The sequence below is a fragment of the Rhinolophus sinicus genome, chromosome 17 (genome assembly GCF_057876585.1).
Source record: "Rhinolophus sinicus isolate RSI-liver-muscle chromosome 17, RSI-T2T, whole genome shotgun sequence".
NCBI lineage: Eukaryota > Metazoa > Chordata > Mammalia > Chiroptera > Rhinolophidae > Rhinolophus > Rhinolophus sinicus.
Genome location: NC_142517.1, coordinates 211233729 through 211253637, shown reverse-complemented (window position 1 = coordinate 211253637; position 19909 = coordinate 211233729). Strand labels below are relative to the sequence as shown.

Sequence of the window (19909 nt, the reverse complement as noted above, 5' to 3'; positions counted from 1 at the left end):
CCCGGCCCGCATGAGGCCAGTGCTGAGGTCAGGAGCTGTTGCCATGTGAAAACAATTGTTTTTCCAAACAGTGAACAGTCCCAGTGATGTCATAGGCCCTGCAGAGGGTCCAAATCAAATCGGTTCTGGTGCTGGTGAAGCTCCTAGAACACTGTCCTGAGGTAATGACACAGCCTGGCCCAGGACAGGAGAGGGGGCCTTCAGGTGGGGCTCCCTGAGTGTTTCTAGGGTCACATTTCAAAAACCACATCCATCAAAGGAGGGCGGGGCCTAGCAAAGACTCACACAGGCCAACCACCAGATGGCATTGGATGCCCCTCCCCCAGCAGCAGCCCATGGGGGCAGCATGGAGGGGGTGGTTAACGGATCCCAGGGTGGAGGTACTGAGTAAGGGGCCGCAGAGGGGGCTCAGGCGGAGCACGAGGTGGCCTCCCCCACGTGCCTTCACGGCTGGCTGAAATCTAATCCTCATTCTTGGGCCGTCATGTCACGGCCTCAGCCCTGGGTTCCCAGAGGCCTGATTCAGTCAAGCTGTTCCCACTCTCCTCTCTTCCTCCAGAGGAAGGACCTTTGCGGATGAAGTCATGGGAATGAAAGCTCCCTTTGCCGCAAAAACAGTGGGAGCCTGAAGTCGGCTTGTTGTGTGGCCTCCCGGTGTACAGACAGGCAACCTCTGCTGTTTACTGGAGCCTCCCCAGCATGTGACATCATCTAATTCTCAAGTCAGGTAATGTCCCCACTGCACAGATGAGAACAGTGAGGCTCAGCTCGGGACTGGCCCAAGGTCCCGATGCCGCCAAGGGAAACCTTGTCCAGATCCAGCCCCCACAGCTGAGGAACCCACAGGCCCAATTCAATGCAGCGAACATTTGCTCAGTTTCTGCTGGGTGCCAGGCGCAGGGTCACGTCTGTCATCAGCCCCTCCTGGGCAGGGCTCTGCACAATCCAGTCTTTCTCACTTCCGCCCAGGCGGTCTCTTCGGTTGTTTTTTGCTAATTGTTTCCATGTTTCCAGTAGATTAATTTCAAAAATTACATTTTAGTTCACCTCTCAGTTTAATGCAAAAGGGTAGATATTTGTAGTTCTGTTTGCCATTTTGGTAAGAATCACATTCTCAAATGTGACTGTGACCAAAATAACCCCAGGTCTTGGCCCTGAAGAAACCATGGGACAGTCCATTAGTTTTGAGGACGTCATGTGGGCTCCTGCCACGTTCATTCCACACAAGGGACTGATTACTTCCTCCGCGAAGGTCTTGTGGCGTGCATGGCATACTTCAGAAGCAGCTGCACGCCTGGCTGCACTGCTGTATGCCTGGTGCTGGGCGCTCAGGAGAAGCAACGACAGCCACACTCTAGGCTGGGCACTGGGGACCAACGACGAGGACCTGGCCCTGGAGGAGTAGGCGTCCTTATCTCGTATGTGGCTGTGCTCACCTCTCCCCCCATTAAGTCACTGACAGATTCCAGGTCAGTAAGGTAGGTCCTCACTTAACATCATCAACAGGTTCTACAACTTTAAGCAAAATGACATCTAACAAACCAATTTTACCACAGGCTAATTAATACAAACAAGAGTTAAGTTTTTGGGGTGTTTTTTTTTTTAAGATTTTATTGGGGAAGGGGAACAGGACTTTACTGGGGAACATTGTGCACTTCCGGGACATTTCCAAGTCAAGTTGTTGTCCTTTCCATCTTAGCTGTGGAGGGCGCAGTCCACCTCCAGGTCCAGTCGCCGTTGTTAGTTGCAGGGGGCGCAGCCCACCATCCCTTGCAGGATCGAACCGGCAACCTTGTGGTTGAGAGGACACGCTCCAACCAACTGAGCCACCTGGGAGCTCAGCGGCAGCTCATTGACTTCATTCTAGTCGTGGAGGGCGCAGCTCGCTGGCCCATGTGGGAATCGAACTGGCAGCCCCGTTGCCCAGAGCTCACGCTCTAACCACCGGAGCCATCCGTCCACCCCAAGAGTTAAGTGCTACAGGCATCTCATCAACATTATAACAAAACAATGTTATCTGAGAACCTGCTGTGCTCATACCTACTTTCCACTGGGCCAACTGGTCGACCAACCAACTGGAATGGTGGTCTAAATGAGCTATAGTGAGTTGTCATTGGACCAGTCCCTTTAATTACAAACATTTTCATGGGAGTGTCAACTGCCTGATTCCAGCAATCATTGTCCTTAGTCCAGGGAAGGTGCTCAGTAATAAAAGGGTCTTGTTGGGGAGGTCCTGGAAAACCCACGTCCACTGGAGGTGGCTAGAGCATCCTCAGACTCTGATTCACTTGGGAACCAAAGGGAGCTGAGCCCAAGTTGGCGGTGCTGGGCCTGGCAATGGAGGGCACTGTGGTCACTGAAGGCTGGGGTCTGGTGGGGGGTGTCTCAGTTTACCCAACACTCACTGTGGGAAAGACAGCATGCACCCACCCCGCAGACATGAGCCCTCTGGGACTGGGGAAGTGGTTTTCCTCCACCATGGACCTGAGAGTTTGGTGGGCTTTGCACATGTTCCAAGGCTGTCCATTACCTGTTCTGGAAGTCCATAGCAGCTCCCAACCTTCTAAAGAGGCCTTGTTTTCCTGGGGACTTTGATAAGTGAAGAGGATGGCTTGGCTGACTGCATGGACATTCCTTGTGTGAATCAGCACATTGGTGGCCTTTCACACAAGCATCTCTGAGTGTTTGATGACATGCCAGGGAGCTTCTGTGGGCCCATCCTGGTGCCCTGTCCACGCTCCTGTTCTCCTCCTGCTCTTGGTCCCCTGGGGCTGGCTGCTATGGACGGTGTCAATGGCCTGTCTTCCCTCTGGTTCTATTTGGGTTGGGCCAAAGGGGAGGCACTAATGGGAGATGGTGTGGGGGGCGGGCAGGAAACAGAGTGAGGTTGGGTCCATGTTCCTCCACCGCCTCCCTGCTGGGTCACACTTGCTAGTGGCAATGGCTGCGTTCCTTTCTCAAAGGCCCGGCTCCTCTGCAGCCCTCTCCCTCCAGCTCTTTCTGGAGTTCACATCTGCCCCTTCCCTTGCCCCCGGGGCCAGAGAGGTGAGCACGACTTGCCACTGTTGCTTGCTTTGGGAACCTCACCAACTCTTGCTGAATTTCTTTAGCCTGCCCACACCTTGGAAATGGCCCTTCATTAAACCCTCTTCCATTACTCAATTTGAGGGTTTGTCTGTTTCCTCCAGGGACCCTGAAAGATATAATTGGCCTGATCCAGGTGCCACACAATCAGAGGAGGGGCAGTTTGACACCCCAAGCTGAGGACCGGGCCCTGGAATGGGGTTGCTCCCGCACCCCGGGAACTGCCCCCCTTGGCCACAAGGGTGTGCAGGAGCAGAAACAGGCCTTGTCCCAGGACATCATGCTCTCAACTACCCATTTGTGATAAAAAGCAAGTCCATTTTGTCCTGCTGAGTCTTTGTTTTGAAACAGCACTTGGCTGAGCACCTTTAGTAATTATCAGGAATCTGGAAAACCTGTCAGGTTTTCATACAGAAAGATTCAAGGATCCCAAAACCTTCATCCTTGTTTTCACCCACCAGCTGCCCAGGTGTCCTCGGGCCTGGGGCTCGTGTCCCTTTGGGCGTAGACACCTAGGAGGCCCCGCTGTCTGAAGCTTGGGGGCAAACTCAATTCTCCCACAAGAAATGGGTGTTAGAAGTCAGGTCTGGGAGCAAAGTGGGTCTAGTCTACAGAAGCGGGGGGCCCAGGGGTGCTTCCTCAGGTCCAGGGTGCCAGGCGTGCGTCCGGTCCCCGGTGGGATTCAAAGAGGAGCCCGGGGCCCTGGAGAGGAAACCAGGTCCAGAGGGAGACAGGCGGGACCTATCCAGGCCCTCGGCCAGTCAGTGCAGGACCCCTACTTGCAGCCCTGTGTCGTTGACAAAGCCAGTGACAAAGGGGAGGGCCACTTAGCATCCAATGAGAGCCCGTCATTGTCCCCTTGGTGACAAACGCAGTGCCTCATTCAGGATGAGTGAAAAGACACCGGGAGCCTGAGCCAGCTCTACTTGGAACTCCAGTCAAACTTGGGGACTCGGGGTCTCAGGGGTCTCAGGGGCTGGCCCGAGCCTCCCCGACTTAGGCCACATGCTGGCAGGAGGAGCCGACAGCGTGCTGCCCTTGCTCAAGAGGCCACCAGGCAGCAAGCCACCAGTATACCCAACAGGCGTCTCTGGGAGTATTTGCAGGACACCCCACCCCGGCCATGGGCCCCCATTGTGGACTTCCATTCTGATGAAAAGCCTTCGTTTGGAAGCAAACCACCCCCAAGGAACAGGAAATCCTGGCCAGTGAGCACCCCTCCTGCTTGCCCTCCCGGGAGACTTCACTGCCCCTCTCCCCACCCCCACTTCACCCCACCCCCCGCAGCCCCTCTCCTGGCCCCATGCCCCCCTCCTTCCTTCCAGTGCCTAGGGGGTGCTGCCCCCACTCCCCAGGGTGTGACACAGAATGAGCTGGGCAGGGCCTCCTTTGTCCCCAGAAGCACCTTTGGAAACAAGGTGTCAACATGCAGAGGCTGGGGGCAGGGAATGCCAACAGCCCACCTGAGCTGTCTGTGTGCCATGGACGTGGAGCCCGGGGCCCTGAGAGGGGCCGGCAGCTGCTGGTCACACAGCTGTGGGCCAGGCAGAAGCAGGCTGCCTACCCTCCCCAACAGCTTCAGCTTCCTGAGTCACTTGGTGTCACCCCTCATTTGTGCAACTTTCTCTCCAGGGCCAGCCCACAGCCAACATGGGGAGAGCACGGGAGTTCTCACAGTGCTTCCCTGGACCCCTCGGCCCCTTCCTCAGGTCAGACACCCCTGAGGGCTGGAGAGCTGCTCCTCCCTCTATGCAGGCATCCAGAGTCCCACCCCTGCCACTGGTCAGCTCAGACTTTGTGTGGTGGCCTTGGGAACCAAGACTGTCCCTCTGAGCTCCCTGGTGGCCTGAGCCCAGCCCCAGCCCTGGAGGGGTTAGTGGCCCCGAGTGAACACACAAGCAAAACTAAACAGGAATGGCCCTCCTATGGGGGGAATCACCCGGCCTCTGCCTCCAGGTGTGACGAGGAGCCGCTCAGTGCTCCTGGGCAGGGCTGAAGGGCTGTGTCCACTTGGAGACGTCCAGGAAGATGGCAGAAGCCCCATGGTACAGCCAGAGCCGGGGCAGGGCGCCGTGGCGGGTCCAGGTGTTGCGCCCAGGGTCGTAAGCCTCCATCTCCACGTGGTAGTCGCCATCCATGCCCTGCCAGCGGCCACCTGTCAGGTACAGCGCATCTCCCAGAGGCACCAGCGAACCATTCTCATGCAGGCTGTGCAGCGACTGAACCTGGGAATGGTCAGCGGTCAGCCTCCTGTGGGCAGCCGGAGGGTGGTGGCCAGGGGACATGCAGAGAGGACAGCCAGCGCCCTGCCAGACGTCCCATCCAGCACACCCCCACACCTGCCACCTGGGACCACAGCCCAGCCTCCCTGTCACTCCTCCTCCCCCTCTGACTCTTGTGTTAGTGGGGAGACCCCACTGCTCCCCTCCCCAACCCGCACCTCAGGGCCATATTTCCAGGCCCCTTGCTCTCCTATGTCCAAGTTTGCTCCTTTCTGAAAGATGGGGAGTCAGAGGAGGTGGGGAACATGGCGGCCTGAGCCTGTTGCCGCCTCCCAGGACGAGGTCTGGCCGGCCTCCCACTCTCAGCTGCCCTCTAGGCACAGATGTGGTGGTCTCAGCACTGACAGATGCATGTGTGGGGCCACTTGCCCCATGGGACTTTCGCTCAGTCTGCCACCCCTAGCCTTGGCCCATGGCCTCAGGAGCGCCCTGAACAGAGGTGCGGGGTCAAGGTTAGCAGCTTGCCGGAAGCCAGAGAGAGATGTGGGACCTTCTGGAAGAGCCCAGGGCGGCGGGAGGCAGAGGTCTGTCTGTGCGCTCCACCTGAAGACTGCCCCCTAGGCCTGGAGAGGGCAAGTGGAGCCCTGTATGGCTGGGACCCCTGCCCAGAGCAGGGATGTGGGCCGGCGGGGGAGGCCCCGCTGAGGCCTAGCTGAGAGGGCCCAGGAAGAAAGCCTCGCCTGGCAGGGTGCACCCTGCACCTGTTTAGTTGCTCTGACGGAGGCCTCCGGTCAGCTGAGTGCTGACGCCAGGGGACAGCTGTGGGCAGCAGGATCACCGAGGTCTTGCTGTGGCCTGGCCAGCGCAGCAGCCTTCCTGGGTGGCTGTAGGGATCAGTGCCACCTCCTAGGGTCTCCAGGGACTGAGAATCTCAAGGCAGGTGGGGTGGGCCCAGGGCATCTGGCTGTTGCTGTGGCCACTATGGGCTCTGGGCAATGTCCCTCCTCCTTCTCCAGAAGAAACAGGAGAAAGGCCAAGGCTCTGGTGTCCCCTAGGGCACGTCTTGAGATACCTACCTCCTGCTTGCTCCCCTGGGCCAGTGGCAGAAGAGGAGAGCAGCAGCAGACCTGGGAAATGGGGCACCAAGAAGCTGGCTGCTCCCACCTCACCCACAGCTGAGGAATCTTCTCCCCTGCTTGAATGCCCCCGGGGGTGGGAGACTCACTCCCTCTTGGGCCTGGCCAACACCAGGAAGGAAGAGCCCTCTCTTAGTCCACAGCTGTCCCTGTGAAGGCTCACAGGCTGCCCGTGCTGGGGACAGAGTGCCACGGAGACCTGCAGGCCGGGACCTTGCCTCCCCATCATCACAAGCCTTGGCCCAGACTCTGTGCCCTCATCTGTCCTGTCACTGTCCTGCCCCTGTGGCCACACTCCCATGTCCCGGTGCCCCCAGATCTGTTTTCTGTGGTGTCATGGGTCTCGGGGGTGGGGGGTCACACTGGGGGGCGAGGCTGAGGCCTACCTTTTGCCACAGGTTGGCCCCAGGGTCGTACACGTAGACCTTCTTGGTATTGTCGCCCACCAGGTAAAGCGCCCCCTGCAGGGCAGCACAGCGTGGCGAGGACAGGTACTTGGGGAGGAAGGGCGAGGCAATCATGCTCCATGCTTCTGCGGGGACACAAAGTCAGAGGCTCACTGTCACCAGGATGGTTAGGTGGGGCTGACCTGAGGCAGCACCTCCCTGAGACTGGGAGTGGGCCCCTTGCAGTGTGGGGTGGGGCTTCCACAGGCCCGAGCCCACTGCCCCTACCTCACTAAGCCTCACTCTCCCTATGGGGGGGATGGGGGGGCCTCGGGTAGGACTCCCTCGGAGCCTCGTCCTCAGGTCCTTGGCAGGGGCATGAAGGCTTCAGAAGCCTTGGCCTGGCCACCACCCTACCCGCCCCACCCCAACTGGGTGGCCTGGGCCTCTGCCTCCTTCCTGCCCTGTCCCCTTGGTCTGGTAACCCGGGGGCCCCACCTGACCCTGGGTCTAGCTGGTCTCCCATGGGATCCTCACACCCATCCTGCAAAATGGGTCCTGTTGTCATCTCCACCGTTCAGGGGATGAGACAGTGGCTGAGAGACGAAGCAGGGAGGGCCACCAAGCCAGAGTGAGCCTAGCCAGGGCCCAAACCCTGGCACTGAGTCCAGAGCCCGAGATGGTGCCTACTGGGCCGTGAGCGTCTGCACCGCTGCTCCTGGCCCATGTGGCCGGTTCCAGGCCGGCAGCAGCCAGACAGCTTCTGGACTCATGGATGTGCTTCCCTGTCACTGACCCCTAGTCCCCCTCTAGTGTGGTTTGGGGCTGTGGCTCTGTTTTGGTGACCCTTTCGGTTACCTTGGGCCCCATCTGTCCTCGGGACCCCACCCTCCCACTCACTAAGATGAGACTGTAGCCTTGCAGAGGGGCCTATGGCCACTCTCCCCTGTCCCTTGGGGCCCACCCCGGCACTCCCTTCCAACCCACTCGCCACCAGACCCCACATTGCATGTTGCTGTCCCCTCACCTGTGACCGGGTTGTAGCACTGCAGGGCCAGGGCATTGTACTTGCAGGCACTGGAGCCCACCAGGTAGAGCCGGCCCTGGCAGCCGGCTGCAGAGAAGTTGCTGACGTACTTGAGGGCGGGACTGACGGGCGCCCAGGTGTCTGTGTAGGGGTCATAGCTCTCCACCTCCACCACGTCCAGAGTGGTGCCTGTGGGGTAGGGGTCAGGCTGCAGGGGGCTGGGGCAAGGGAAGTTTCCTGGACACGCAGGGTCTGGACGTTGCAGAGCTGGCAAGACCCACCCCGGGTGCCCCTGGAGGGGAAGGTAATGGAGGGCATGGCCTTGCCAGGCAGGTGCGTTACCCCATTTCAGAGGGCAGGTGAGGTTCTGAGAGGATAGAGTGCTTTCCCGAGGCCACGCCGCCGAGAAGTGTGGAGGGCGGTGAGTACCTGGACGTAGGAATTCCCGACTGCACAGGGATGATGGAGCCTCATAACAAAGCCCAGCCATTCTCAGCTCTTCAGGGCCGAGGGTACATTGGAAGGATGCTGGTGGGAGCCCCCAGGAGGCCAGCCCCCCAGGCCTCTCACATGGTGGGAGTCCTTCCCTAGGAGAGCTGTAGGCAGCTCCCGTCCCAGCCCCGGGTACAGCCTGGATGTGGTGATGATGGGGGCCTGCCAGGGGTGAGAAGGCATGCACGGGACCCCGAGTTGCCTTGGGCTCAGGACCTGTGTGTGCCCTCTGCTCTTGGGCCGAACACGGCAGTCATTGATAAAAAAGGGGCCGGCCAGGACAAGGAACAATTTAGAAGTGACCTTAGGGTCAGTCTGTCACCCACAGAGGCCTTGGGAAACTCTTGCTCAGCCACGTGCCACATGCATTTTGTTTGTCAATAGTCATCCAACCATGACATCCCTGGGCTGGCTTCTTGCTCTGCTCTCAGGCTGGGGCCATAGGGACAAAGGTGACAGCAAGGGACCCCCTGTGAGTCCCCTTACCCCAGGGACTTCACTGAGGAGGAGCCCCCGCTGAGACCTGAGCTCCAGGCTCTGAAACAGGAGTGGCATCTCCACTGGCAGCTGGGGCCCCAGCTCCTCACAGGTCCCTTCTGGGGATGGATTCATTGTCCTGTGTTCTGGAGCGCATCAGAATCCCTGGGGGCTGGCTACCTAGGGCCTGAGCCTCCCTCCATGATGTCCAGGTAGCAGGTGGCATAGCCCAGGTGTGGTTCTGATGCCCAGCCTGGCCAGGGGCCTTGGCATGTCTCCTATGCACCCCAGACTCACAGGGAGCTCCCGAGGGCAGCAGTGGGAGCAGCACCCCTGTCGTCCCTGAGGCCAGCGTGGGGCTGGGGTGCTACTGTTGCAGGATTGAGAGGCTCCCAGTCTGCAAAGAGGTGTGGTGGGGGCTCGGATGAGCAGGATGTAGCCCTGGGGGGAGGTGGAGAGGGTGGCCCTACCACCGATAGCGTAGACCTCCCCGTTGAGCGCCGCGCTGGCATGGTTCGTGCGGGCCTTCAGCATGGGAGCCACACATTTCCAGGCAGCCTCCTTTAGTGGGAAGCACCAGGCCTGGGTGGTTGACCAGGTGTCCGTCTTGGTGCCCCGTGAGCCACCTGCGGGTACCAAGGTTCTGTCACTCAGGTGCCCAGCAGCCTGGGGTCTCTGCCCACCAGCCAGTGGGGAGTGGGCACCAAGGGTCCTGCTCCTTTCTTGCCACACCACACCCTCGTGCTGCCAGACACTGGTGGCACCGTGGTGGCACAGTCTAGCTGTGTGACTTGGGCAGCACCACCAGCAAGGGGCACGAGGGCAGTGGTTTCAGAGCCCCATCAGTGGAAGCTCTTTCCCAACCAAATCATACAAGGACCCCAACTTCTAAGCTATAAAAAGGCAGAGACCCGCCACACAGATCCGTCTGGGGAAGCTCTGGCTGCAGCGGGCACCTGGGGTCCACGTCGGACAGCATACACCGAGCTGTTCCCTGAACCCCTGTGTGCACCCGCGGAGTTTTAATTTCCTTGTTTTAATGTCATGGAAAGCTCTGGAAGAGTCTTGACTAAACTGTCACAAAGTGAAGGGTGTTACGTTCAGCTAGGCTGCTTGGGAGCTGGGCTGCTACGCGGCTCTTTGGGGAGCCCTGCCCTGCCCACCTGTGACGTAGACGCTGTTGTTCAGCACGGCCAGGGAGAAGCCCCACTTGTGGTAGTCCGGGAAGTCTGGGAGCGCCATCCATCTCTCTGGCAGGGAGAGAGGCGAGGGGTCAGCGTGCAGAGCTCACTGCTGGGGACTCCCTCCCCCTCAGCACCTCTTCCACTCTGGGTGCAGAGATGTCCCCTCATCAGCAGAAGAGAAAGTGGGGGTCTCAGCTACCACAGTGGTGAGGGGACACCCCTAGTGGGGCGGGGTCCAAAGCGGTCCTGGGTGCTCCGTATGCTGCTAAGCCTGGCTCCTGGCAGCGCCCACCTCTCCAGTGCTGCCCCTCGGAGCCCAGCACCCAAGCTGGACACAGGATTGCCCCAGGGAGAGCTGAGAGGCAACCCAGGCTCGGGAGGCTGGTCTCACCCTGACCCTGCAGTTGACCCCACTGACCCTGAATGGACTTTTTGGTCTGGTCCCACCTCAGTCGGAGGAGTGATGGGTTAAGGGGTCTGATCTCAAGTCACTAGTGGGTTGTAACAGAAACATCGTTCATTCACTCATTCCTTACGTGTTCATTCATCCTGAGCACCTTCTGTGCTCACGTGACTCGGGCACACAGGGGACCAGACGCTGGCCTGCAGCAGGCAGAGTGGTCCACACACCCAGCTGTCACGCACCAGCAGTGTGGCCTTGGACAAGCCCCAGCCTCAGTTTCCTCATCTATTGAATAGGGATAATTCCCACCTCCCAGGGAGGTGTGGGGAGCACATAAGATGACGAGTGTCTGTCACACAGCAACTGCTCAGCCAAAGGTGGCCTTTCAGACAGAACTGCCCCAAAGTCAGACCTGCCCTTCATGGACCTACAGGAGGTGAACTGAGGCAAGAGATGAGAAAATGCTTTGAAAAAAATCAAAATCAATGAATGCGGCGGGAACATTTAAGTCCTACAAGTGGACACACTGGGTGTTTCTGGAAGGCTGTGGGAGAGACGCCACCTTGGGGATGGCCCTGGGGAAGACTGTTTACTGTTGACAGCAGCTTTCTGGACACGTGGAATGCCAGGCCTTGTCATGCAGGAACTACGCGTCCCCCCCGACTCATGTCTGTATCTCCCCATGGTGGGGATTGCCCAGAAGTCGCCAGGCCTTTGTCTGCCAGCATTCCCCCCTGCCACCCTCCCAGTGGGGTCCAAGGGACAGCTGTTCCCAGGCGGAGCCGGGCGAGCTCATCTCCTGACGTCAGCCCCCAAATCCCCTCTCGTCAGCCTCTGACCTGGGACAGCTGGCCCCGAGCCTGAAAGCCACTGGTGCCATGGGGTGGCTGGCAACCTGCCCGGCAGCCCCAGGATTCCAGCCAGCCTGCATCAATGCTGTCCGAAGAGCTTCCTGGGGTCAACATGGCCCCCCAAAAACCCCTACTGCCTGCTCACTCTTCCTCATTTCCCTGTGAGGGGGCCCAGGCCAGAGAGCCACATCCAAATGGCAGGCCTTGCCCCCATGCCTGATCGCTCCTCATTTCAAGTGTGTGAGGAGCCCACTTCACAGGTGAGGAAACTGAGGCTCAGGGGAGTGAAGTGACCTGCTTAAAGTTTGGAATTAGAATCCCATTTGGGCCTATTCAGAATCTGAGCTCTCACCCCCAGACTGCTTGCTCCCCAGCCTGGGACCATGGTTCCATCAGGACACAGGGCAGTGGCAGCAACTGTCCAGGCCCTCTACCCCACATGGTGCAGTTTGGGCAACAGGACCCTTTACTTGGGACCTGAGGGCCTCAAAGACGAAACTGAGGCCTGTGGCTAGAGGGAGAGGGGCTCACGATGCCCCTCGCTATAAGCCTCCTTGCCCATGCTGTGGCCCCCAGGCCCTCCTGCAGTCCCGGAGGCCCAGACGCACCCAGGACAGGCCCTGTTCTCTGTGCACCTCGCCCGCTCCACCTCCAAGGTGGACACAAGTGGCCGCTGTCAGGACGCCGGGAGTACTCACTGGCTTTGGTGTTGTAGAAGGTGAAGTTCCCGGGGAGGGGGCCGGGCTCCTCGGCGCCCTCCTCATCCTCCTCCATTGCCCGCCCGCCCACGACCGCCAGAACCTCCTCCAGCTCCTGCGGCAGGGTGGGCAATGCCTGTGGGCCAGGAGAGCTGTGGTCAGAGAGCCAGGGCGACCACTGTCTCCCCGCGCCCTGGGCCTGGGCGCTGACAGGCCTTGGTGGCCTTTTCTGAGGCAGGTAGTGACCTGGACAATTAGGGCAGCTGTGGGACAATTAGGGACAAGCGTGCCTCTGTGTCAGTGCATGTGTGTGGGTGAGGTGAGCTTCAGTGTGTGTGTGCGCGTGTGTGCCCATGTGGTGACAGTGGCAAAACTCAGAACTGGGAGAGGTGGGGTGGCAGGTCCCTGTGTGCCCCAAGCATGAGGGCTGCTGTCCTCCCAGCAGTCACCACAGGCCTTTGGAAGGCACTCCTGCACCCATCTTTGGAACCGACCCCCAGATGCTGCCCTCAAGTCCCCACACAAGCCTCCCCCTGTACCTGGGGGCCCTGCTCCTCTGGGCCGGCACGTAGCAACCTGAACTAAGATCGCCTGGCTGGCAGGAAATGCTGGAATGGTTCCTCTCTGGTTGGTGAGTAGCCACTGTCCAGAGCTCCCAGGACACAGGGGTCCCACTGCCTCTCTGGCCTACGTAATGCCTGAACCTCCCACCACCAGCAATTACAAGGCGACTACCTGTCGGGGCAAGGCCCTCAGCCGGCTCCTCCACCAGGCCGGCCCTGCGTGCCTGGCGGTACAGGGGTTAGTTGCCACCATGCAACCCATTCCTGGTCTAAGCCATGTCTTTGTCCCCAGACTTGGCTCCTGAGGTCCTCTGGAGCAAAGCCCTCAGCAGGCTGCCCAGCAGTGAGTGGACCTGCTGGCTCCTTGTCTCGGCCACACCCTGGGCTGTCACTTCATCAGGACCTGTCTTGCCTGCCAGGCCCACTGCCAGCCTGAATAGGAAATGGCACCCCATCAAAGCTCGAGCAGTTTCCTCAGGGGCAGGTGGTGGCCGCTGCCATGCCGGCCTGTGCTCCTTGCCCGTGTGCAAGCTGAGCCTGCTTCCCTGATTGTCTTCCCTCCTGCTGAGCTCCTATCCCTCCTCTGAAGCCCAGCTCAGATGCTCCCTCCTCCAGAGAGCCCTCCCTGACTGCCCGCCCCTCCAAGGATGCCCCAAGCCCAGAGCTGGCCTTTCTCATGCCACCTTAGGTGTATTTCCAGGTTTGTCCCTACAGAGTGGAGGGGGCATTCAGGACAGGGATGGAGAATGATCCCTTCTGGGTTCCCCTTCCCCTCACATTTGGGCATGGCACACACAGGGCACAATCTGTACTTGGGGGTGAATGGTGTACTCTCCACCCCCGTACGGGTAAAGTCTCTGAGGTCCCTTCTTACCCCTCCCCCCCGCCTCACTCACGCCATCATGGCCCTGGGACAGGGCCGCCCGACATGCCTCTGACTCCAGGATCAGTGGCTCTGTGGCCAGCAGCTGCTGCACGCAGGGCCTGGGCACGGCATCCAGCTGCACCAGGCTGAGCAGCTCGGGCAGGTGGGAGGCCCGGGCCTGTGGGTCGTGCCGCACCCAGCGCAGCAGGGCCTCCAGCCGGCTCTGCTCCGGCTGTACCTGCAGCAGGTCGCTGGCCAGACAGGTGGCCAGCCGGTCTTGGGACAACTGCAGGAACTCGTCTTCTTGTGCCACGGCCTCGAAGTTCTCCCGCAGGAAGGCCCAGGCCTTGGCAGCCACGCCCAGGAGCCCCTGCTGCTCCCCAAACTCACAGATGCCCAGGCAGTTGGTGGCGTCTAGCTGCTGCTGCAGGTAGCGGCCGCAGGCCTTCTGCACAGCGGGGAAGTGGAGGCACGCGGCCGTGCGTGTCAGTGCCTCCACGTTGGCCTGGGTGATGGTCAGCCGGCCGGTGTACACGAAGTCCACCAGCTGCCCCACCACCGCGGCCTCCAAGTCCTGCAGCTCCACACGCGCCGAGAAGCTCTCAGCAAAGTCGCCTGCAAACATGGCGTGGAAGTAGGGGCTGCTGAGCGCCAGGAGGCCGCGGTGGCAGGGCAGCTCCCGGCCGCCCACCAGCAGCGTGACGTCGGCCAGCTTGGGCTGAGAGCGCAGCTGCAGCAGCCCGTCCAGCATGTTCTGGGCGTGCGAGGGCAGGTAGAAGTCCAGGTCGTCCATGTTCCGCACCATGATGCCGGGGCCGCCGGCCAGTCCCCTGGGGAAGGAGCCCCTAGGGCGAGAAGGGAGCAGGGTCAGCGGACGGGGCGGGCAGGGGTGTGCTCATCTACCTGCATCCTTCCCACCCCTCAGCAGGCCTTGGCTGGGCATCAGTGATGTGTGAGGCGCTTTACCTAACAGCTCCCCTGACCCAGCCCCGTAGCCTGTGAGGCAGGCACTGGTGTCATTCGCTTTCCAGCGGGAGGCTGAGGCTTGGGGGTGGGGAGGCCTACCCACGGCCAGGCAATCAGGACAGGATGGGGCCAGCAGGGGAACCCAAGCCCTGGGCCCCACAGAACAGAGCCCTGGCGCATGGGAATCCCCGTGACCCCCCATTGGCTTCCTCTGCTCCCAGATCCACCATTGCTGGGCAGGGCACAGGGAATGTTGGACAGTGAGAGGACTCACTGTCCGTGGCCACACAGAACCTTGGCTGGCCCTGCTGGGTGCCTTTGGGAAGCCATGTCCCTCTCTCTCCCAGTTTCCTCATCTGCAGATGGAGAGGCTGGCAGTGAAAGGGCTGTGTGATCACACCCGGCACAACCTCACGCTGGCAGTGCTCCCGTGTGCCTGGCCACGTCCCACGGGGGCTCACACAGTCATCACTTAGCCCTCACGACAGCCCTGTGAGGTGTGTGCTCTTAGTGTCCCTTTGACAGGTGGGGAAACTGAGACACAAAAGGCGCAAGTCACTTCTCCAAGATCACACAGCAGGAGGTGGAGGAGCCAGACTCAGGGGGGACCCTGTCCTGAACCCCACGTTCCCCATCCCCATGTGTAAATTGGTAAAGACAAACCAAGGGAAACATTCTGGAGAGCGATTTTGCGTCCTAGTGTTCATATCCTCTGATTCAATAAGTCCACTCCTGGGCTTATTTAGCCACCTGCATACTTAGTTATGTATTTCTGATATTTTACCCTAAGAAAGCCACCCTGGAGAAATAAAAGGTCTGCATGGAGGCAGTCACCCAGAGCGACCCCCACAGCAGCAAAAGGCTGCACCCCAGAGAAACGGTCTGTCCACCAGGGGGCGCCTTCTGGAGCCATCCGGGTGTCTGTGGGGACAACATGCTCGGTGAAATAAATACGATCAAAATGACAAAACCCGGAAAGAGAAGTGGTGACCTATGGGCAGCTAGGTGTTGGGGGCCTTGCTGGGCTATGATACCGGTTCCAGTGGTGGGAGCTGAAGACCACCCCCCTTCCCCACTGGTGCCCATCTCCACCCTACAATGCAGGGCAGACCCAGGGAGCCCACCCAGGGGCCTGAGGACCTTTCTGGGCTTGTGCCCGGACAGTACCGGTCAGTGGGCCCCAGCCAGCATCCACCCTGCCTGACCCCTTCCTAGGGAGGCCCTCTAGCTGGTAATGGCGGCTTTGTCCTCCCAAGGGGCGGACAGGAGCTCAGCCTGCCAGCTGCCGCCCCCAGGCCATGCATTCCCATCATTGCTGTATTCCCGTTGGTCGGCTACTACCATGACAGGGGCCAGAAGGCAGGAGCGCCCAACCACCTTCCTGTGGGGCCTCAGAGGAGTCTGCTGACACCTGCCGCCCTGCAGGCCCAGCTCAGGGTAGGGGCTTCTGGAGGGTCCTGGCCAGGACCAAGGAGGCCTGAGAGGGCAGGACAGCAAAGGAAGGGCCTTAATCAAGCTCAGGCTGGTGACCAGATACCATGGCCCTAGCTGTAGTCAGGGTGTGGTCCAGCACCCACCCCCCTCCAGCTAGAACACAGAGGGAAGCGTGACTGTTGAGCCCCTTCCCCACCCTGATGGGCTTGACCAGGGTCAGGGGTCTCTCGCCAAAGCGCCCAGCGCTGTGATCTCCAAGCCCACTGGGCTGTCCCACCGTAACCCCCTCCTCCCCTCATCAGCCCCCACTCCAGAGCCCTCCAGACCCTACCTCTGAGTTGGGCCCTGGAACCTGTTGCTGAGAACTCAGGCTGAAGAACAGGACTGACCAGCCAGCTGAGAGGGCATGGCGGGCCTGCTGGGCTGGGCTGGGCTGGGCTGGGCTGGCTGGGCTGGGCTGGGCGGCCACGTGGGAACCAGATCGTATTTTTAGCCTCCGTCTGCACTGGGAGGGAGGGCGGTGAGGGACTGGCCAGTGGGGGAAGGAGACTGGTGTCTCCTCCTGGACTGTCTGCTCTGAAAGTGCACGTCAGCCACATCGGGGCAGGGAGGCTGAGGCTTCTGGGACCAGGGTCCAGGACAGATAGCAGGATACATTCCAGGGCAGGGGCGCATCTGGGCTTCACCCCTCCCAGTGGCACCGGGCTGACTGGGGTGGGGCGCAGCTCCCCCTTTCTGCCTTCTCATCTGCTTTCTCATCCGTGGGATGGCCTGTGCTGGGGACTCAGGAGGGCACACAGAGGCCCCAGCTCAGTCCCTGTCATTGTGAGGGTCCAACAGGCACCCTCGCGATGGTAGTGGTTATTGACAGGTACCCATGTGGCCTCTTGTCCTTCTGCCAAGTGGGAAAAAGTGACACTCACGAAGAGATGCAGGCCGGTCAGCAAAGGTTTCCAAAACATGGGTTCCATGGTGGCCATGGGGCAGTCTTTGGTGGTTATAGGGGTGCCAGAGAGGTGAGGAGGCATCCCTGAGTGCCCCATCAGGCTGGTGACAAGGATGCAGGATCCTGAGACCCTGTCCCCATTGTATCATGACCTTGACCTTGGGCCTGCCCCGGTGTCCTCATTAGTTGTGAGAGCGAAAGACAGCCAAGAAATGGGGTCATCTAAAAATACAGCAATGGGCCGACCCGGTAACTCAGGTGGTTAGAGCTCCATGCTCCTAACTCCGAAGGCCGCCAGTTCAATTCCCACATGGGCCAGTGGGCTCTAACCACAAGGTTGCCAGTTCGACTCCTGCAACGGATGGTGGGCTACGCCCCCTGCAACTAACAACGGCAACTGGACCTGGAGCTGAGTGCACCCTCAACAGCTAAGATTGAAAGAACAACAACTTGACTTGGAAAAAGTCCTGGAAGTACACACTGTTCCCCAATAAAGTCCTATTCTCCTTCCCCCAAAAAAAATATTGAGGATTTTTTAAAAAAAGAAATACAGCAGCAGCGTCTCTCAGCCTCCCCTACAATCCTGGCACATGGTGCTCAGTGATGAGCCCTCACGTCTGAGTCTCAACTGGGATCTGGACCCAGGACGCTGGGCGGCTTCTCCGACACCTCTCATGCCAGTGGTCAGAGCAAAGCTTCCCCACGCGGGCCTGCAGGTACACAGAGAGAAGCTGCAGCTTGGGGTGGCCAGGTGGGTCCTCTACCTGTCGGCCCCTCCTGCTTTACCCCCTTTACGCCTGTGGACCTTACTAATACAACCACTTCTGGGTGTACGGGGACATGGGTGCGTCAGGGAAGGCCAAGTCTTACGGAGGCCTCGGGGCCACTAGGGACGGTTTGATGGTCTTATGATGCTAAAAAGCCCAGGTGCCTCCCAGAGTGACAGCCCTCACTCCGGGCAGAGTTAGGTAATTTCTCCAATGTAGCAAGGTGCCATGACATTGGGTCCGGCACAGATGGCATCTGCCCACCAGCACAGCTGCTGGCCCTGCTACCTGCTGAGGAGATGGCTGTGAGCTGGGAAACACACCCCTGCTCTCACAACCTGTGCAAGCTAGTTGAGGACACAGCTGTTACACAAGCACCACAATGATTGATTAGCTAATATAAATTCCTGATTCCATGCTTCACTCCCCAGCCCAGCCCAGCCCAGCCCTGTCCTAGGCTCTGCTCCTGCCCCAAACAGTCCCAGGACCTTCCCCAGCCTTGGGCATTAGCCTCATGTGGAGAGAGGGGACCCTCGTGGGTGTCCCCAGCTCTCACTGTATCCAGCCCTATCACAGGGAGGGCACTGGAGGGGCAACAGAGGATTTGGCCTTGGCCTGTCCCACTCCCCCTCGGTTTGCAGGCAGAGCATGAGAGGGTTAATGCGCCCCAGCCTCAGGCTGGAGGAAATGAGGACAGGGGGTTCTGAGGAGAGGCTGTGTCACCAGGCCTGCCCAGCTTGGGCAGGAGGCTCAGCACCTCGTATGACAGGTCAGTTTGGGAAACTTGACACCAGGGACTCAAAACAGATACTCATCAACAGGTCACTACCAAGTGGTGCAGTTTTTAAAAATACGCTGCTTGTTTCTTTTTACGACGACAAAAATAACACAAGCTCATGGTGGAAAGTGTGGAAAAATACAAAGCAGAAAATGCAACCAATAAAAGACAATCCCTGTTAATTAACACATTGGTCTGTTCCCTTCCGGGCTGTCACACTGTCAACGCTAGAACGACTGCAGGTATGTTTCTGTGCCCTGTTTTATCACTTATGTCGCATGGCGAGCATTTCTGATGTGACTGGGCTTTGAAACTATGCTTTTAAACTTCACCCTAAAAGGGATCCATCACACCTTAAGAAGTTGGAAGCGACCACCAGTCACTTTATTAATAGACATTTGGGTTGTGTGCCATTTCGGACCATGACGAGGAATATGGTGTCACCTCTGTGATTACTTCCCTGGAATAGATTCAGAGAGTGACATCTTCAAGTTAAGGTGCGTGATCGTCTTTACAGCCTGATGCACGGACAAGTGACGAGGGTCGTCCAGCTTGGGCGAGTGACGCACTGTCTCCAGCAGGCAGTAAACTGACCCCATGCTTGCCTGGAGCCTTCAGGCTGCGACGCTGTCCCAGGGCAGCAGACCCGCCCACCCCCTTCGGATGTCTTCCGGCCTTACTTGCTTACAGTATCTCTTATTCTGCCTGGTATTTATTTGGGGCACGGGGTGCTCTCAGGTCATCCTCCCCCGCCCTCCCCCCCCAGAATAGCTGACCAATGCCTGTAGGACTGATATGGACAATGCCTTCTTCCCCAGGGCATCTGTTTCAGGGCTGTGATTTCGGGGCATACTGTCTCAGCTTCCTCTATTCTGGTCTGTTGATCCAAGGGGCCGTATTCTGGGGTCAGAACCACCATGTTTGATGGACTATTTGTCATGCAGGGTGTCATGCGGTGTCTCTAGTCCCGCTCCCCACATAAGAACATAGAACGTGGTGAGGCCAAAAAGGAACACCCACGGAGCCATAGGTAGGATTCATACCACTATAGTCTCGCTGGCGGCTGGGCTGGAGACACAGGGAGCAGGAGCCACACTATCCACAACCTGCCATCTGCTTGTCTCTGCCAACCAACCTCACTTGCTAGCTGCAAACCACCCTGCTAACTGCAATCCGTGCTTGCTAGCTCAGCCACCATCTTCTTGCTAGCCCCCTTTTTTTTGCTAGCGTAGCCATGGCAGTTACATTAGTGGCCAATGGCTCACTGGTTACAGCTGACGGCCAACTAGCCACAGCTGATGGCCATCCCATCACAGTTGATGCCCATTTACTACCTGAGCCAGCACCTTTCCATGTGAGGCCGAGAGCCTGGAAACTGCACTCCTGGCTCTGTCCCCACAGTATTGCTCTCCAATTATGATCTTTTCATACCTGAAATGTGAGTCACTTCGCTGCCCCTTTACATTTTCTCATCTGCTGTATTAGTTTGCTGTCGCAGCATAACAAATGACCCCACAATCCAGTGTCTTAAAACAACAATGTTTATTATCTCACACAGTTCCTGGAGCGCTTACTTGGGGTGGTCCTGGCCCGGTCTGTCCCTAGCTGGCACCAAGGGCTCAGTGGCACC

General features: G+C 59.0%; 1 protein-coding gene across 1 annotated transcript; it reads right to left on the bottom strand.

Annotated features, from left to right (window-relative positions):
- Positions 1-1577: 1577 nt before the first annotated feature.
- KLHL30 (kelch like family member 30) lies at positions 1578-16271 on the bottom strand. Its single transcript, XM_019740952.3, has 8 exons — positions 16120-16271; positions 13420-14233; positions 11961-12096; positions 9988-10074; positions 9295-9450; positions 7856-8044; positions 6829-6974; positions 1578-5309 (listed from the first exon to the last, which is right to left on the bottom strand). Exons 2-8 carry the CDS (start codon positions 14191-14193, stop codon positions 5058-5060), a joined length of 1740 nt encoding a protein of 579 aa, XP_019596511.1. The 5' UTR covers positions 14194-14233; positions 16120-16271; the 3' UTR covers positions 1578-5057.
- Between the last annotated feature and the right edge of the window lie 3638 nt (positions 16272-19909).

What these genes read in the sequence shown, in the direction of transcription:
- KLHL30 (XM_019740952.3), bottom strand. Translation starts at nt 14,193, where the DNA reads ATGGTGCGGAACATGGACGACCTGGACTTCTACCTGCCCTCGCACGCC. An exon ending in TGTCCCAGGGCCATGATGGC is followed by an intron (nt 12,097 to 13,419) that starts GTGAGTGAGGCG and finishes CCTGGCCCACAG; the next exon opens with GCATTGCCCACCCTGCCGCA. An exon ending in GGAGGTCTACGCTATCGGTG is followed by an intron (nt 8,045 to 9,294) that starts GTAGGGCCACCC and finishes CCTACCCCACAG; the next exon opens with GCACCACTCTGGACGTGGTG.